Genomic DNA, 20425 nt, shown 5'->3' on the forward strand with positions numbered 1-20425 from the left:
TTCTTATCAAATTTCTGAGCTTGAGCGGATTTGTGTCTGAGTTATTTATGGGCCTTCACATGGCATTTAGCTGTTGTTCTGCACTATTAAAATATGGAGGGGAAAAAACAACAATGGAAAAAAAACCCTGTGCACACAACCAGCGCCAGTTTTCTTTTTTTTTCTTCTTTTTTTTTTTTTTTTTGTGGTGGGAATTTATGCTAATAAATTTCCATTCTGACATTCATTCCCAGGGCCAGGGGATTTTCTTAAATGAATTTATTCTTAAATGAATTTATTCATATTTTTTTCATACCTCGTGCTTTTAACAGCTGTTAAATACAATGAAATATGGAATATTTTATATTTTCTAAAAATGGCTGCTAGAGATTTCTATGACATCACTCCTGTCTCATTCCCTATTAAATTAAACAATTTATATATTTTCTTTTAGATCGTTCATGCATAATTTATGAAACTTACCAACAGTTGTATTTCACTAAAAATGTGGAAAGAAGCAGCTTGCAGGATTAATGTTAATTTTTGCACTGGGAATTTTTTTGCTGATAAATTTTAGTTCTGACATTCAGTTGAATTTTACATCGCCATCATCCCAGCTTAAAGTGTTTGAGCCGAGTTTTATTTATAATGCTAACATAATCTGAGAAGAAGTAATTTTTGACATGTTGCTTTTTAAATTAAAGTTTACTTGATAATAATTTTTTTTTTTACATGGCGTGTCTGAAATTCGCAAAATGTGCAAAGAAGCAACAGAGATAAATTTTTCTAGCTGGCAAATTTACAATTGTTTTTAGTCTAGGTGATTTTACAGTAGATTTGTATCATAATGCACATTATAAACTATGCAGCAAGTTCCGTTGTTATTATAAAGCTGCAGAAGTATATTATATTATATTATATTATATTATATTATATTATATTATATTATATTATATTATATTATATTATATTATATAGTATAAAGTAATACATTTAGTGAATTTTTTCTTTCTAATTAAAAAAAAGGTTCACAGCAGATTTGTACAGACGTAAATATTGGATTACATTAATAAAATGTGGAGAAAAGCGTAATTTTTGTGAAGTGTGTCTTGTCGCGCTTTTTTAAGTTTTTTACAAAATACTATTACATTTAATTTAATTTAATAAATGTATTATTTTTTATGATCACTTTGCCTATGCACATGTTTCTGAGTTGCAATAATAAATATGAAAAAATAAGTTCATAAAAAAACATTAAATTGCAATAGTGGTAATTCATGCTAATAAACGGCTGTCCTGACATAAATGACAAGTCCTGCTGAATGTTTTAAACGTACAGTATTGTCACATGACATGATACTTTATCTAATGCTTTATTACATTTTAACTCCTTAAAAATCCAGCACTCAAAGTTCCTCAATAATTCAAGAGTCTAAGCATTTTAAGATGAATAATATACTCCTACCATCTACATTTTGCTTTATAAATTATATAATAGCTGTTAATGATTTTTGTGACGTTTACGAAAATAAGTGAGTCCCGAGTCCTTATTATTTATGGGCGCTAATCTTTCGTGCTAATAAAAGTCTGTTTTTAAACAAGCTTTCAGGTAATAAAGTTCTGCTCTGGCATCCATTCTCAAGGCTAGGCTCATGTTTTATTCATGTTGTCACACCTTGTAGTGCAAAAAGAGCTTTTATTGAAAAATTTATACACGTAGTAAATGGTCACATTTTGCATGCAGAATCATAGCATTATAATTTTAATGACATTTTATGAAGTGTCATAGTTTTGAGTGATACGTTTCTATTCTGACATTCGTTCACGTCCTGCGGATTTGTTTTATTCATGCTTTTGTACCTTATTAAATTCTAATAAACCTAAGAAGTCATTTATATTATAAATTCGCAGCGTCCTGCAGGTTTGTTTCTGGATCATTTATTTATGAAGGCTCGCGTGGCATTTAGCTGTTGTACTCATAAAAAAAAAAAAAAAAAAAAGATAATTTCACTTACTGGGGATAAGCAAGTAGATTTAATTTGTCTTGGAATAAACTAATGGAAAATATTTATGATGTGAGTGTGTGAAGGCTACAAAATTTAAAACTCAGTATCTAGTAGAGTAGTAAAAATAGAGATGTTAGTAAAATCTTGTATTGATGCTTTTCTTTAAAAAAAAAAAAAAAAATCAAGACGGCGGTTTACATTGCGATGCCTCGGTAATGACGGCGTTTTGTTTATCCGTGCCTGCAGGTCATGGGTGCTGGGAGCGTTTGCGCTGCTCTGTCTGCTCTGCCTCACCTGGTCGTTCGGGTTGTTTTTCCTGAACGATTCGTTCGTGGTCATGGCCTACCTCTTCACCGTCTTCAACACGCTGCAAGGGATGTTCATCTTCATCTTCCACTGTCTCCTCCAGAAGAAGGTAAAGAATCATTCACTGCTCCCTTGGCTATATTTAAAGGAAACTGGGCCTCTCTGTCTGCTCCTGTTTTACAGAAAGCAGACGTGAAAATGTCTGGGAACGATGTCTTCGGTCTACGGCACTGCTTTCTGATTTCATTGTTTGTTTGTGTAATTTAATTAAGCAGCAATCACATGAGCTCATGCCTCGTGATTAGCTGTCGCGATTGGGGAAATAACATTAGCCTCATGCGCCTCTGGGGACTATTAGCAACTCGCTCACGTATAATGATTCAAAAACTTCCCTCGGTGTGGGTGTGCTTTTACTTTTAAAGACGTCTCCAGGTTCGCCGGTGTATGTACGCATCAGGCCGAAGCTTATATATACATATACTGAAGAGGTGGGGTGTGATTAAACGGATCCCGACGTCGCTACGGGTGCCGTCTCACCAGGGGCGATGGGTAAACTGGTGGAGACGGAGCTGCAGGGAAACTTTATTCCGAGTTATCTTTTCCTGTGTTTAATGTTTCAATTCATCAGCAGTGTCAAAACAAGCACTCGGCTGTCTGCTCCATTAGCCGTAGCCTCTCGAGGGTGAAATGAGTCTTTTGATGCCGAGATTGTGCGACTGCCTAAAAGAAGGCACTCAAAAAGCAAATGTCTTTGATGGACAAAAGGGTTTGTCAAGCACTGATTTTGTCCAAAAGCAAAACTTGATAAAAAAAAGAGATGGAATAAAAGCAATAAAACACTCGAGAGAATCTATTTGTCGATAAGACAATATTAAATGTCCCTATTATAAGTGAATAAAAAGTCCTACTGGGGTGTAAAAGGAATAAATTGATTATGTATTACATACATTATGGATACATTCCGTATCGTTCCATATGTTTCCTCCTAATGTTAATAATTTCTGTCCTGATATAAATTTGTTCATGTTTTATTTATGTTGCATTGCTGCAGGTGCGTAAGGAATATGGGAAGTGTTTCCGTCAGTCTCAGTGCTGCGGCGCTCTGCCCCCGGACAGCTCTCACAGCGTGGGCAAAGCGTCCACGTATCGGTCCACGGCCCGGTACTCCTCCGCTACACAGGTAGAGCACTTAACTCTCCATCTTTTCACTTCTCCATCAGCGGCCACCGTGCTTTTAATGTGTTGTTCTGACACACATTTTTAAATGGAAAAAAAAAAAAAAAACACCAGCTTTTATTGTGATAAGTGTTTTTTGTGCCTTCGGGTCTGCGAAAGAGTTTTTGTGCCTGATTTAATAAATGCTTTCTGAGATTTTAAGACTTGCTGAGATCCAAATCGTAGTGGAAGAAAAGAACAGATAATGGATTTTCTTACATACCTCAGGGAATGATGAACAAAAGGAAAACAAAGAAGAAAAAAAACAACAACATAAAAAAAAAGTAAAAAAAAAAAAACACCATATCTGCTTGACAACTTTTCTTTAAGCCACGACTGTCTTTTTGTGACTAGGTTTTAAGTATATTAGTTGTTTATTAATGCCCTTAAATAATTAGGCTACGTTACGCTCCGCCTGCTAAAGTATCAGGACTATAACATGCCTTCCTCATTTAATCCACCCGCGTGAGGGAAAGAAAGCCGTATTCCTCAGAAGTTAATTTCTCATCCGGGGCAGACCTAATCATTCTCTTAAATGAGATTCTTTGTGACTAATTGTGGTTAGTAGGTTTTGCCAGCAAACGGGAAATCAATTGCAAGCGGGATTTATTTTCCCCTCGCACGCAGATTAACGAGCCTTAATGGAGCTCTTAGCGAATCAGACCCTTTGTCGCTGTTAGAATATCAGTGTCATCAGCGTGACTCTTCTTCACACCTGTAGTGTTCGTTCCGGCGTCAATAAGCAGCCATGTCGTTGTACAAGCTCGCTGTAATAGAGTTTCTTACCAACCTTGGTTTTCACTAAATAGACCCCAGCGTGATTTCTGCTTCCTGTAAAGACTCCATGAACGTAACTTTTTCAAGTAGTGCACATCGCAACTTTTCCGCCATAAATATAACCATAATTATATTATTATTACCACTATTATTTTTATTATTCTTTTCTTTTCTCTCTCTCATTTTTTTTTACCAGCATTTCCTTTTTGTCTGCCGTTCTTGCTCCTGCTCCCAAAAGGCACGAGGTTGCGTGACGGAAAGCATAATGATCGTTGTTACCTTCTGCTCTTCGTTAATTAGTGCCGTTTTTTTTTTTTCCAAACGTGCTGCATGCATTAGCAGTTAACGGCGTGTTTGCGTGTGCGTTTATGTCCTAGAGTCGTATCAGGCGGATGTGGAACGACACGGTGAGGAAGCAGTCCGAGTCTTCCTTTATCTCCGGAGACATCAACAGCACTTCGACACTGAACCAAGGTGAGCGCTCGACTGCTCGAAAAGACAAGCGAAACAGAAACGTTTGATGACTCGGATGCGCTTTTGGTTTTGTTTGTTTTAAAAAGTTTAGTTTTGCAAACCTCACAATGGGTTCACACTAGCAAGGTGCACGTAATTGAATGTCTTTTGTAGGCTCTTATATAATTCTGATGAAAGGTTTTAGCTCCTGAAGCATCTACAATGAGAATGTATCATTTATACCACAGCATGATTGAATATTAAATTTTGATTGGTCAGAAGGAGCATTCATGTTCGTCATACAACAAAACAACCTGATTGGTTGGAGGGTAATTTTATAACAACACGGCTAGAATGGTAAGGTGCCCTAATTTATGCCCTCATTCTCATGTTATTGCTGCTTTAGTAACAGCGTATATATACAGAGACTTGAACGATGATGTAAACACATTTTAAATGTTCCGTATTGTACTATATATGTATCACAGGTCTCAGAGATCCCTCAAAGTGTGTTTGCGTTCAATGCTCTAGCTGACACACCTCCAGATAATGCATTTTTGATACCTTACACTCACTCCTTTTCCGAACACACCGTTTCAGTGTTTATGCAAATGAGATTTCTGCTTAGCCACACCCCTAGCCGAGAAATGAGCTTCATAATCTACTTATATGATGTCACATTTGGATTGATTAAGCCCCAGGCCAATACACACATGGAAGAAGACCTACCTGAACGTCTGAAAAAGACTAAAAAAGTGAAGCTTGACAGGGAAAAACATGTACTCGGTCATGTGGTGAGGTTTTTTGTTAGGGGAGGTTTATGTAACCGTTATGAAAGGAGTCCCGGGTGTAGGAGTTTACACGCTCTGATTTCCTGGTAAAATGACAAGCTGCAGCTTTGTCTCATGGATATTTCAAAATGTTACCTATAAACGTACTTATAAAAACAGGCAGGAACTAAAGTAATGGATTTATTTTTTTTAACATAAGTGTTAATAAGTTGAACAATAAGAATTTGAGTCCAAAGAATTCATGGAAGCCAATCATTTGGTTCATCCTTCATACTCAATTTGGTTAGTTTAGATGTTGGTTGTCGGTGTGTTGGTCAGAACTCTATGTTGGACGCTTATTTAAGGCTACCACTTGCACTTGAGGGGCGTTCAAGTCAAACCGGGACTTATGATAAATATAAAAATATCTTATGAACAAAGAAGTAAAACTGATTGACATTTACAGAAGACTTCAAGCACATTACGGTTCAGACGGTGAACATTCAGCAAGTGGAGCAACTGATCCTTGAAAATCAGCGGACAACTTGAAGACAACTTGCAGAAGAGACTCATCTGTCTGTGGGAACTGTACACACAATCATTTACCAACACCACTTGCACATCACAGGGACTCAGCTGGGAGTTATCACCACATCTCCCTGTATATAGAGAAATAAAATGTTGTCTTTCTTTTAAACTCTTATAACTGTGTTCTGCTATTGTGTGCAATCAAAAGTCCCAGTTTGACTTGAACTCGTATGAAATTTAAATGAATTTAACACACAAATACTGCAGGCGTGTCAACAATTTTCTAATGATACAACCTTAATGATTAATGGTGACTATTAGCATGAGGAGAAGATGTCAATTTTTGTCTTCTGTTTACTTTTGATCCTTTCTTTTATTCCCCAAGCTTAGTATTTCATGTAGCATTTACTCCTATGGATGTAGACTAACAGAAGTACTTGTTAAGATTTTCAATTTTCAAAATCTTTGATTTATTTTTTTGTTGTTGTTATATTTTACCTGCAGACATAACAATGTAAAAACTGTCGAGAGGCATAAAAGGCACCAGCACATCAATGAACTATTTTATTTATTTATTTATTTATGTAGCGTTTTTTTTTAATCACATCTCTCAGACGTTTAAAATCACTGCTTTCAGTCAAGCAGATCCAACAATAACCAATTCTGCATTAAGAAAAAAAAGCAGTCTGTTCAATTATTTAAAGCGAGCAAGAGTGTCGCAGATGAGACGATGATGTTAAACTTTAGTCAGCCCTGTCTACCCCCCCCACACACACACAATTACTGTGGAGTCTAGCGCCCGAGTCAAACTCTTTAAAAATGCCTTGTCAGGTACGACATCTTCTGAGAAACAAGAAACGTCAGTCAGAACATTTTTATATATATAGATACAGTGTATAGGATAAAATCTTTCTGCAGTGGTGATGGTGTGTGAAGAATAAACTTCTGGAGTTTGACGGTGTGAAGAGAAGCAGTGCACTTTCCATTTTATTCCATTGTGCTAATTTTAACTGTGCAGTAAAAAAAAAAAAAAAGATCAGAAAGTAAATTGAGACACTGTAAGAATAGTACCTTAAAGTTTAGACTTTTATTCAGATTTATATCTCTTAAAACTTAATGCAGGCTCATTCGCACACTTAGCATTAACAGTAAACATGCTGTATTTCAGAAACATCCATTCCACGTTCATTTTAACCAAGATATAATTTATTGATACTGTGTGTTTTTTGTAAGGACATGTTTATATACCTCCAATAACGAACTGGACTCCATATTAACCTAAAGCCATAAAGCTTTTGATTGTGTAAAGCTGCTTTGCAACAATGACAATTGTTAAAAGCACTATACAAATAAAATTGAATTGAATTAAATGTTTATTCGCAATTTTTGAAAGTGTCCAGTGGTTTGTAACGTTTAGAGGTAACGCTGTTTCTTCAGGTTTTCCACCATGGGAAAGTCCTCACGACTAATAATGTTGAGTTTTACGGTTACCTAGTAACAATCTGTATATTTTTATGGATTATATAAAAAACAACATAAAATATTATGATTATAACATATCTAATATAAAGTAAGATTTAAAGAAGGTACAGTGTGCTTTTTTTTTAGTAACTAAAAACTCTAATATTGTAGGTACATGCTGGTTTTGGAAAATAATCTACTTTAAAGTAGTAAAAGAACCCAGAGTCTTATCAAATTAATGTTTAATTTATTATTTTATTTTTGACACATTATTACATCTCGCATAATAAAACTTGCAAGAGTTTTTTTTAACTCTCATTACTGTTACATAACATTTTTTATATAAATGTGCAATTTATAATAATCTCAGTGTAAATGTGCTTTTCAGAATGTAGTATATCAACTGCAATGGCAAATATTAAAAAAGTAATAAAAAATGTTTTGCTCTAATCGTCTCAAAGAACCAGCGCCACATTTTCGACCTCAAGTCGTCCCTACTTCTATCCAAAAGCCCAAGGCCACTTTATCTACCCGACTCTCCATCAAATCATAGAACCTCCCTGAAATTTCTTACAACCTCCAAATGTGATGTCACGATTTCATATCCGTCTCTCTAATCCTGCCATCCTTACTTCTCATTTCACCCCCCTGTCATAAAAAAAATAGATTTTGCTCATCCAAGGATTTAAAAAAATAAAAAAATAAAATTTACCGGATCCGTCAGACTCGGTACAAAGATTCAACTGTTGACCCAAAGCACATGCTGACCCAAGTGCAATTCAAGCTGGCAGCACTCATCCATCTGTTCTTTCATTCAGCGCTTTATCATTTCACAGAAGCAAATTGATTTTGATCCTCGTCCAGTTCAAGGTATAGCTGTCAGCTTCGGCGGAAAGGTTCTGCTGTTGACCCCGAAGCGCAGAACCGTACCGACGTTCTATACTGACGGCAGTCATTTCTCCGATTCTGTCTTTTTTCTATCGGGCCAGAAAAGCCTATTGATTTCATTAAAATGCAGGATTTCTTTTTTTTCTGTTACTTCCACCAAATAGGGTAAAGAGACCATATCGATAATCATTTTATTCTGATAGCTCGCTGATTTTAGATCATGAACTTACTACTTTCTAAAGGATTGCAAGCAGAATTGATTTATAAAACATTCAGGCATGTGTTAAAAAAACTCGATTTATGCAACTTTCAAAATCAAAATGCTTAAAAAAGTTTCATTTAAATATTTTAAGCATTTTGATTTTGGAAGTTTTATAAATATGATTATGAAAAGTTTTATTCTACTGTTTAGATTGGAAGTGGGAAACGATATTATTTAGAATTGTAAAAACTTTGCATCAAATTATTAACACAGAAATATTATATTGTAATATTATATAACAGTTAGTTCTGACCGAGTAATCTGGTAATCATGAGTGGTGATATAGGACATAACAGCACTGGGAAGTTTAACTGTCCGTATCACTTCACATCACAGTTGTTCTAACAGTTGTTAATTACACACCTGGATTTTAGATGATATTCTAAAGCACAATTAGTGCAAATGTAAAGTAAATCTGAAAGAACTGTCCGACACCTCCATGGTTTATTCCCCACATCTTCTGTCAGTTGCCAGTTCTGCCATTTGCAGAAGGATATGTAGTAAAAATACTAGCTATATATTAAAAAATAAGCTCTTCTGAAATCTAATAGGCTAAATCTAAAGAGTACATAAGGAATAAAAAATGTAGGGTTGTGCTGTGACAACAACAACAACAAAAAATCAACAACAAGATGACGAAGTTTTATTCGATCAGCCATCTCATTTTTTTTTTTTTTTTTTCACGTCAAACCATTTCATCCATTCACGGTTGCATTTAATGTTGTGGAACAGCCTCGAAATGAGATTGTTCAGTTACGAATAAACTGTTACAAAGCAGAGATAATAGTAACTGTGTTATTATATTTCATCTTAACTTTCATCTTCATACTGTATGTCTTCATATATTTATCTAAAGTTTCTGAAATACAAGTCCCTCCATATTTATTGTTACTACAGAAGCGATAAGGTAGTAGAACGAGTGCATTAAATAAACCTGTAAATAAAAAATCTCTCACAGTGAGTGTTTAAACAAATATATAAAAAAAAAATTAAAGAAAAAAAAAGTATTAAAAAATGAATCAACAGCTTGTGACCAATCAAATTCAAAGAACACAACAGCAGTACTGTGCAAAACAAAGAACAGCACTGTACGCGTGTGTGTGTGTGTGTGTGTGTGTCTCACAGTATATAGTCTGCTGTTTTATTTCAGGTAGACTAAATATAATTCCACTGTATAATTAGATGTTCAGAGGAAACCACTTCAGAATTACTATTAATCCTGTTTGAAAAAGCGAGTGCGTGGGTGGGCACATTTTATTGCTAACTATGATGAATCTTTTTCTTATTCTCCTCGTCTAACCTTTCTTATTTTCCTTCCTTCTTTCTGTTGTTTTTTTCTATTCTTTTCTTTTCCCTGCAGGAATGACTGGCAACTATGTTCTAACTAACCCCCTCCTTCGAGCACACGACACTAACAACCCCTATAATAACCTCCTCGCCGAAACCATTGTGTGCAACACACCTTCTCCGCCTGTCTTCCACTCACCAGGTGCCTCATGCCCTCCTGTTTCCTTACAGAAAATCTGTCAAGCTGTGTGTGTGTGTGTCTGTGTGTGTGTATAAAGAGAGGAAAAGGGTCTAGGTGGGTTTTTGTGGCTTTTAACTCTATGGGGAAACTGTTGAACTGTCTAAAACAGCATTACGGGTGTCATTGACGTCATTTTGTTTTTTACTCTTCATCCTCTTTTTTTTTTTCATTATTATCCTTTTTTTATTTTTTATTCCCAACTTTCGAATTAACTTTTTCTAAAGGCATTATTGCGATCACCTTCCTAACAACGAGCACGGGTTCTGAGTCCATTGGCACTCAGTGCACGGGTTCTGAGTCCGTTGGCACTCAGTGCTAATGCACACAGATGGCATGCAAATTTCGCTCTCGACACCTCGCGTCACTCGTAAGGACGCGGCGAGAACCGGCGTGATGGACACTCGCTTTGTGTTTTCTGCGTCTGACTCAGCCTTTCATCAAAACAAAACAAGAACAAACTGCTTTAACTGGCGCCATCCCGCCAGCATCAAACGTTACATCGGCCAGAGCCTGACATTCGCATCTGGCAGCATTTCCTGATGAAATGATGGCAAGAGAAAGAGCAAGAGAAAGACGAAAGTAAAAAAAAAATAGGAGAATAAAAAAGGGTGGGAGGGGGGATAAAGGAGGTCATGCAGAAAGGATAGATTTTAGTGGAGCCTGACAGATAGCGATTATATTCAGAGCGTTTCTCCACATCCCGATTTGTTGCATATGTATGATTAAGAACACTCGTCTCAGCTGGGTTTGTGTTTCGATTACAAACAGGCTCTAGCTTAAAGGTCATGCAATGCAAAATGCTGTTTTGACCAATTCTACGCTTAATTATTATAATTTTTATTATCAGTAGTAGTAGTAGTGATAGTAGTCATATGAATTTAATTAATTAATGAATTAACTATAGACAGACAGATAGATAGATAGATAGATAGATAGATAGATAGATAGATAGATAGATAGATAGATAGATAGACTACTGTACATGGACAAAAGTATTTGGTCAAATTTGCAATGACATTGCATCCATATACTTCAATATGGAGTCGGTCCCCCTTTTGTATCTATAACAGGTTCCACTCCTCTTGGAAGGCTGTCCTCAAGATTTTGAAGTGTTTCTGTGGGAATTCGTGCCCATTCATTTTTTAGAGCATTTATGAGGTCAGGCACTGATGTTGGATGAGAAGGCCTGGCTCGCAATCTCCGTTCCAGTTCATCCCAAAGGTGCTTGATGGGGTTGAGGTCAGGGCTCTGTGTTAGGGCCAGTCAAGTTCTTCCACATCAAACTCATCAAACCGTGTCTTTATGGTCCTTTCTTTGTGCACTGGGGCACAAATTTGGAAGCAGAGCATTGTCTTGATGAATGGATGGATGGATGGATGGATGGAAGAAAAAGAAGATTGTATTTTTCATAAATGGAGGGATGGATAACAGCAACAGCACAGTGTTAATAATATGACAGACCTGCACTTCTTTTCAAAGGCATGTCACAGTTTGTCACTTGCCATGAATTGAGATGTGGTTAATCATCACTTCGGAGAAAACTGCTCCACATAAACACTAACATGTGATTTTTCTTCTCTCCCATTTCTCTGCCTGTAATGAAATATTCAGACTGCTAAATGGCAGCTGCTGTCAGTCATCTCGCCCTGTAATGCACACTCTGAAAAATACACATGCACATTAGAGCATGGAGAGTGGCTATAAATAGATAATGAACACAATAAAATAATTCATGTAGAGCAGCAGGAGTAAGGTGATGGACACTGAAGGCCTCGTCCTGCTCCGTCTCCGTCTCAGCGTACAGAGTGCAGGTCTTCTGCGTGTCTATCACAGGAGCGGGATGTGCATGCTGAGGACGGCTCTCTCATCTCACACCAGCGCCTGTGGCTCCGCTCCAATCAGCCTGTTTGTGTTCTAACTAGAGCACATAGCTGTTGCTGGTGTCTTCCAAATCCTCAGCGCGCCACCATCAAGGATGACTCGCTTACTTGGATGACCACCAACACTGAAGCGTGGCTTCACCTGGCTCCATTATTCATTTGTGCAATTCCCATCAGTCATTACCCAGACCACAGAGAAAGAAGTTTCCATTGTTTGGTTAGAAACTCCAGTTATAATTGCAGTCGTTGGGTTCTAGTACAGATTACACGTTATAACTCATGGTGTGAAAAACAAAACACTCCAGAGTGTGCTGTAATGGGAAAACAGTCAACAATGGTGTGATATAATAGCTTTGTAGCCAGCATGACTGTTGAGAAGTGTGTTAGGAAATGATTCAACACCTTCTGACCAATTAGATTTAAGAAATCTACAGCACCGTGGGGCAAAATGCATTTAGTCGGTTTAATTTATTAGGTAACTTGTTGTATACTGTATATCTTTGGGTCAATACAAGTCGTGGTTACACCAAAATACAAGGATCATTTGAGGAAGCAAAGATCACCAAAAACTCTTCTAACAAGGACTATGCTTTCTGGACTGAATTAGAATTTCTATCAGAAGCAGTCGAACAACCAAAAGCACAATTTTTACTTTTTCTTACTAAAGAGTTAGAGCCTACAAGTGTGCACATCCAAAACATTATTTAGTATTATGAAGATTGACCAGTCAGTTGTCTTGGTATGTTAAGCTCAACCTCGATAGTTATAGATTGTGTGACAAGTTCGAGCCCGGTAGTTAATGATTGTAGGTTAAGCCCCACCCCTATAGATATTGACTGTTTAAGCTTTACCTGACTTATTATTGATTGTATTTTAAGCTCAACCATAATAGTTGTATATTATATTTTAAGCTCCGCCCCAAATATAGCTATGGTTTGTATGTTATTCTTCACCCCAAATATAGCTATGGTTTGTATGTTGAGCTCCGCCCCAAATATAGTTATGGTTTGTATGGTAATCTCCCCAGTAGTTTCTCGTATTACAGTGCCAGAAGCTAAAAGTACCTTAAAAAAGATCCTCGATTTCATGGTTCCCACAATCTAAATGTGCCTCATAAAAAATTCCACAAAGCAACCCATTTGTAACAGTACTTACTTCATTACGCTGCTCTATAGCTTGCATCCTGATTTGTAGTAAATGGTGTTTAGGCATAACGAATACAAACACACTGGTTTTAATCACTTGGAGAAAAAAAGTCCTCTGGGATCTTGTAGTTAGAAAACAGAGATGCCAAACCAATGTAGGCGTATTCTTTACACCACTGAGGACAAAAAAGGAAAATAGCGATTCTCAAGCATTCCTGTTAGCTTGGTATAAGGTGCAAGCAGTTTCGTTAGTTTAGCGAGCACAGAAGGAACGTTGAAGGTTGCAATGACAAAAAAAATGAGCAGGTGGCAAGGATCCGGCACTAATCCTGGAAGAATTTTATTTGAGGTTCTTGTTACATTGTTGAAATTTATTACTTTGCTTTTATGTTATTTCAGGCCTTTTCAGCTGACGCCTGCAAAATAAATAAACCATTGAGGCAAAATTGAATGAAAGGCTGCGAGCCATCTTATCACACTTAAACACTTAAAGGACTGAGAGAATGGCATTACAGAATTGTACAATGTATTTCATGCATTGGTGAACTCTTACTGGTTGTTTAAGAGTAGAGTGGGTAAGAGTTTCTTTTCGAAGAGGGTTCCTTCGGGGAAATGTGGCCTGTGCCCGGTTAATCGAACAGAAGAGCTTCTCGTCGAGAGGGAGAGTGGGTGGAAATGAAAGCGAGGAGCTGATACAGCGTGTTGGCATTACATCCACGTCTTGGGGCTTTACTCTATTCAGACGCCTTCTCAGATGAAGGCCTATATGGATATGTCAGTCGTTTCGCTGTAAATCCAAGGCATGCAGCGACTGAACAATGAGAACACCATGGCCTTGAAGTAAGTTGCATGGCCTTCTTGCTTTACCTTCCATTTTATTAAAAGCATGAAGGCAAGGAAAAGGGGAAGGGTAAAGCAAAGAGAAGAAAAAAAAAAGGAATGGTGCAGGTCCTGAAAGCATCCGTAGGAAAATTCTGCAGCGTTGGCTTTGATGCAGTGCCTGAATAGAGTGAAATGCTGATATAGCCTTATGGACTTCTGTCCACATCTGATAGTCACACTCTCTGCACCACACCTGGCTGGACTCGAGAGATTGCACATGCATAAACAAAACGCAATAATTCCTGGCAATAGCAGTGCTTCACCGTCATCCTTTTTTTTTTTTTTTTTTAATTGTTTTTTCATTGCTTCCTTCTTCCCTCACTCCCTCTCCCTCCTTCAGCTAAATTCATTTGATGTCTGGTTTTGGTTTCTCCTCCGCATCAACAAGAGAGACGTTTCTTATCTCGACAACTGCATGTCACACTACAACACCAATAATTTTTTTTGCCGCCTCCTTTCTATTTGCTGCAGTCTCGCCCCCATTTCTATTCAAATTAGAGGGACTCGAGTCATATCCTGCACAAGAAGTGAAACGGAGCAGCAGTTAATCCAGCATATGAATCTCTTATCCTTGCTGTCTTTTCGGGAGGGAATGAATAATTTGTGGAAATCCATGTACTTTAAAAAAAAAAATTATTCTTTGAGTCATATGCATCAATAATGGATCAAACACAATTAATTAGTCTTTTAGTAAAACTCAAAGGGAAGTTCATTTGAGGGATTAATAAGACTAAGGGAACGTAGGTTTGCAGTATGTAAGTGCTTTTATGCCGAATATCGGTGTGACTATGATTTGGACAGTGCAAGTGAACTCAATTTATAGCACAACGCTGTTAGCTAGCTCACTTTAATGTGTACGTTTTGACTAATGGTGCTTCCGTTGAAACTGTCATGCTTGCGTTTATATCTTAAGCCAGAAGTTATATTCCTAAAACATACTGTTTAACATGTTTGCTGGTGGAATTTCAGACACAGCGAGGCATGCCTGTAAAGTTATGGGAAGCATGAGAAGACTCGGATCGCTGAACAACGAATCAAATCGAATTAGTCCTCTATTATATTGAACTTGGTCTGTGTTGTAAAACCTCCTAATAATGTTAATTATCACTCTAAATAATATGAGAAATTATATTAATTAACAGAGTTCATTTTGAACGATTGCCATTATTAATGCCTGAACAGCCTCCATACGATGTATCACTTGTGTGTTAATGTATACGCTTCATTATTTCCTAATGATAAGGGATCGGATAAGCGATCGCCTTACTTCATCATTATGAAAGCATTAATTAAGTATTAAACATATGCTTGTTTGTAGACTTTGAACATCACTACACCGAAGGCTGGGTTGTTAGCACTGCAGTCTCGCACCTACAGGGTCTAGGGTTCGATTCCCGCCTTAGGTTTGTGCACGTGGAGTTTGTATGTTTTCAAACCCGTGCTTCATGGGTTTCCTCTGGATTCCTCCCACAAGACATGCAGATGATATCACATAGTGTGTGAATAAGTGTGTGTGTGTGCATGTGTGTCCTGCGATGGACTGTCACAGTGTCCAGGATGTACCCGACCTTATGGCCATGCTTCCCGTGATCCTGTACAGGATAAGGGGTATAGAAAATGAAGGAATGAACACAGCACACAAATCATTAATCTAATTCTTAATATATATTTTTGGACTTTCAGTTTTCCTCCATCCTGTCATATTTCCTGCTTTTCTTTTTTTTTTTTTGCTCTTTGTACATTTGCTTTCTTATTAGATCATTGAGTTCTAAATGTGACTGTTTTAAATTCATTTTGTGACTTTTTTAATATATTTTTTTTTGCCCTGCTTGGTAATTATGATTTGATGAGATGTTTAAACACATCAAGACTGGAAAAGAATCCGGTTAGCCCTCGGCGTACATCTTAAAGCGGCGACGTTCCGGTGGCAAGCAACACCATGTGTTTGAGGAGAGAATGAACAAGCGTGGAAAGACTTTGTTATGAGCTTTAGGAATTATATGGCACTACAAGGAAATGTCAACTGAATACACATGCAGAATTTGGTCTTGATGATAATGAGAATGGAAATTAGTGTTAAAAAAAAAAAAAAAAACATTACTTTATATCCCGAGCAGTGCAACAGAGATCAGGAGTTTGTGAGTCTCTATAACGCTACAGGCATTTGTGACTATTTGAGTTCGGGAGAGCGTAATTCTGCCGTGTTACTTTCTCTTCTGTCAGTCTCAGGGATGTTAGACCTGACGCCACCTCTGAGCTCATGCATGCGGAACGGGGCGGATAGCGCTTTTCTCTGAGAGTGTTGTTCCACCTCGTGATGCTGCATGAGCTGCCTGAATGAAACGGCTGGTATACGACGGAAGGAGCTACGAACCGAAATTGGTGAAGAATAATTCTTGGCATTAGAGAAGTCAAAACAAGCCTGAAGTAGATTATGCAAGCTTTTAAGCTTGAAGGTCGCCTCCATTAGACGTGCGCCGAGGGCTTTCGAGAGAGATGCTGTGAATGCTTGCTGCTGTACCCTTACACACTCCATATCCTGAATTCAGTCATCCGGTGCAACCGCTCGTTAATTAGATGAACTAAGTGATGAGCAATGAAGGAAGTCATAATTACAGCAATGAAAGGGGCTGCTCGTCGCCGCTCCATATGCATCCACATGTGTTTTATTGATCGTACTCATCTCAGATCGTTTATTACTGTATAGCACACACGGGCGATGAATTATTTAGATCGGGATCTGTTATTTGTGCTTCGGATTTGCATCATTTATCCGGAAAATATATTTTTTATCTGAGAATGATTGGATGAACTCATGTGCCAAAATGATGTTTAAGAAAAAAATTCAAAATAGGTGACATTAGTATATTAGCCGGGGAAAAAAAAAACAAAAAACAATTGAATTACATTACGGTAAAAACACAGTTATTACATTTCGGAATAGTTGGAATGTTTAATAATGAATGAGAAAAAAATAAAAACATGAAATAAGAAGATATGTTTCATTTATAATGTTAAGAAATGTATTTATCTGTAATATAATATAATATAATGCAGTATAAATATATTATCTATTTCAAGAGGATGGACTGAATTCAGAGCTGTAGAGTTTAAAAGCTTTCTTTTTTGCTGTTTCTCACTTGTTTATCATTGCTACGATAAAAAAAAAAAAAAAAACGCCTTTTTATTTATTTATTTTTATTTTTTCCACTTTTTCTTTTGGCACGTCGGCAGTTCTCAGGCCAGCTAGCCTGAGCAGACACACATAATGTGAGTGGTGGCAAAGTGAGTCCTTGCACCTCGCCCGCCTGCACGCCTGCCTGCCTGTGTGTGTGTGTGTGTGTGTGTGTATGGACAGGACTGACTGGCATCCATGGGGGCTCAGTTTTCTGCAGATGGCTGTGTGTGTGTGTGTGTGTGTGTGTGCTTGTGTCTGTGTGTGTGTGTGTGTGTGCGCGTCATTGACCACGCTTTCATTTTGTTTTAAGACGGTTCATGAACATTTGCTTGTTTGCCGCCTTTGGCGCTTGTTTTGCTCTTGATATACAGTGGCCGCTCGCTTTTATGTGTGACTATGTGCATTATGTGTGTGCATTTTAACGGTCTAGTGGCTGCTTGTCGTTTTTATTTTTGTTCCATTGTCATACTGTTAAGGACAGGAAATGGCAGTAATATCTGGAATATTACTGAACGCACAACACAAAGAGAATTTGACGCATGGGGGTCGATTTTGGAGGGGAAAAACAAGTCCATATGTCCTTAACAGAGACTTAAATGTTTAATATGTTTGCTGCTAATATTAATATTAACTGTTTGCTCTGCTTTTCTTTGCTTGAGCGTGTCCGAGGGCTTTTCTGTTCCTGAGTGTGTTCCTTTGTGTTATTCCAGGCCAGCACTCTCGGACCAACAGCCGTGACGTCAGTGCCATGGACACTCTGCCCCTCAACGGCAACTTCAACAGCAGCTACTCATTAGACGACGCCGCCTTCGAAAAGATGATCATCTCCGAGTTGGTGCATAATAACCTGCGGCCGCGCCCGCATCCGCGATGCCAGGACGACCCCGAGCAGCCGCCCAACCCAGACCGATGCCCACCGGGCCGCCACGCCGGGATAGGAGGCGTCGGAGGCATGAACGAGGACGACGGCAAGGACGCCAACCACCCGGCGCTGGAGCTCCTCCTCCAGCCGCACCACCGCGAGGTCCTCGAGGCACCTCTGCTCCCTCAGCGGACTCATTCGCTCCTGTACAGTGCCAAGCAGGCATCGCGCCAACCTGCCAGGCACCGTCATGATCTAGAGGACGGGGAGGAGCAGAAAGAGGTAGACGGGGTGGGGCAGAACGGAACCACAGTCTCGCTCGACAACAGGGACTCGGTGTATACAAGCATGCCCGAACTCAGAGACTCATCTCCGTCTCTGTGCCCGCATGACGGAGAGGACGAGTGCCCTCTTTCATCGTCCGGGCACAGTGAGACGGACGAACCGTGCCACAAAAGCATTGGGGACAGCGTCCAGCCCACGTCGTACTACCAAATCAGTGAGAGCTGCAGCGGGCGCGGGTTTGAGGATCCCGAGTGTCAACCCTCAGACAATGAGAGCCCTAAAGACGGACAAATGCAGCTCATCACCAGCCTCTGAGCTCACTTCTTTCTTTTCTTTTTTCTTTTTGTTTTTTGCTTTGTTTTCTTTCTTTGAGTAGGTGCAGTAACTTTTCTCCAAAAGGCCCGCAGATGCGCTTTGTTTTTTGCCATTTAGTTGTTTTTTACCAAGTTTCAAGCCATCTGTGGTTTAAACTGTCCGGGGCCGAGGTGGGAAAAGCACACAGGCTGCTTGACGAGCAAAAGTGTTTGTGAGGAGGCTGGCGTCGTCCACGCACTGGCCACCATTTTGTATGATATACTGTACTGTATCAACAACAACCTTAACGAACTTTACGAACATTACGAACAATGGCGTTTTTTGTAGAATTTCTCAAGTGTCCTGGGGTTTTTCGAAGCCAAGACGCCGAAAGGAAACGCGACCCCGCGGATGGCGTCTCGCGACTTTACGGAAGGAGAAAAATTGATGAAATTAAAGAAAGGCAAAGAAAGAAAAGGAAAAAAAAAAGAACCACTACTCCTGACTCAGGCCTTATATTTTCTCTATTGCACATGTAACTCTTATAAAAATGATGGCTAAAGAAAAATATATTTTGCTGTACCACAAGTGGAAAACAAAAATAGATGAAAAAAAAAATAGAAAAAGACAATTAATGATGATTAAAAAAACTTATTGTGGCAACCATGAATGACATTTCAAAGAGGACTTTTTGAGGAAAGGGGTTGCACTTTTTTTTCTTGTGTGAAATCTTCTTACACTTTGTCTGTTGTAGAAGCTTTGAGAACATGAGCAGAAGCCCGTATTTACACTTTCACTTGTGAGCAGTGCGTTTGCCTTCATCGGTTACGGATTTTTGATTGTAAAAGTATTTTTTTGCCAATAAAGATGTGCGGGGAGGGAGAAACCTTCCGCGTGATTTTCAACCTTAAAAGAAAAAGCTATGTCTTGCACAAATTGGGAGAGAATTGGACTTGTATGTAATTTATTTTGATGGCACTATTTGCCAGGGATAAGGATTTTTTTTTTTTTTTTTTTTTAGTTTTTTTTTTTTTATTTCCTGTGTGACTGTCAACACAGAGTTTTAAGAAACATATCTCAGCATTTGATACTAAATAATTTATTAAATGACGTATGGAATATTATATAACAACCATAAAGAATAATAATAATAAATCTGGAATGGAAGAGTGTTTGAGATTAAAATACGGTTAATAATCATCTTGTATTTCTTTTGTTTTGTTTTGTTTTTTTTATTTTTTTTCTCCGTAGGAACCCATTGTCGGACGCTGATGTAAAATCAACTCTTGATATCAAAATAAATGTGACAATTTCTTTTTTTCCTTCTTGTTTGTACCAGAATGTATATCATTGCACATATTCTCATGAAATAATGAACGCTAGTTAGAAAGGAAAAAAAAAAAGAAAAAAAAACTGCCAGAAACTAAGAAAGAAATTACACTTCCTGGAACATTTCATCAAAGATTTCCTGACTTCGCTTCATCAGTTCTTCACTGGTTAATTACAAAGTAACCTAATTAAATCCATTAGCTGCTAATTAATATGTTAATGGCTCCAAAACAACATCAGACTTGAATAAATGAGCTGAAGAGCATTTCGTCAAACAATGGAGCCATTCAGAAAAGTTGTTGTTGCTTTTCTCGTTTTGTTTTTTTTTTCCCTTTGTTTTCACCCTCCAGCCTGAGAGGAGTGGTCGGGAAATGGAAACGGCAGATGGCATTGGTGG

At 38.1% G+C, this 20425-nt stretch overlaps 1 protein-coding gene across 14 annotated transcripts in view; it reads left to right on the top strand.

Annotated features, from left to right (window-relative positions):
* LOC128518912 (adhesion G protein-coupled receptor L2-like) overlaps positions 1 to 20021 on the top strand; it is a 133236-nt gene extending 113215 nt beyond the window's left edge. For 4 of the 14 annotated variants that reach the window (XM_053492306.1, XM_053492326.1, XM_053492317.1 and 1 more), the window contains 5 exons: positions 2232 to 2400; positions 3343 to 3471; positions 4661 to 4757; positions 10006 to 10134; positions 17969 to 20021. In XM_053492306.1, the coding sequence (XP_053348281.1) occupies positions 2232 to 2400; positions 3343 to 3471; positions 4661 to 4757; positions 10006 to 10134; positions 17969 to 18720 (1276 nt within the window). In that variant the 3' untranslated portion in view covers positions 18721 to 20021. Of the gene's footprint in view, positions 1 to 2231; positions 2401 to 3342; positions 3472 to 4660; positions 4758 to 10005; positions 10135 to 15398; positions 15434 to 17314; positions 17366 to 17968 lie in introns of those variants that run through there. The other 10 variants (XM_053492346.1, XM_053492363.1, XM_053492353.1 and 7 more) reach the window with 7 other exon arrangements.
* The last annotated feature ends 404 nt before the right edge of the window (positions 20022 to 20425 follow it).

The sequence above is a fragment of the Clarias gariepinus genome, chromosome 1 (assembly GCF_024256425.1).
Source record: "Clarias gariepinus isolate MV-2021 ecotype Netherlands chromosome 1, CGAR_prim_01v2, whole genome shotgun sequence".
Classification (NCBI taxonomy): Eukaryota; Metazoa; Chordata; class Actinopteri; order Siluriformes; family Clariidae; genus Clarias; species Clarias gariepinus.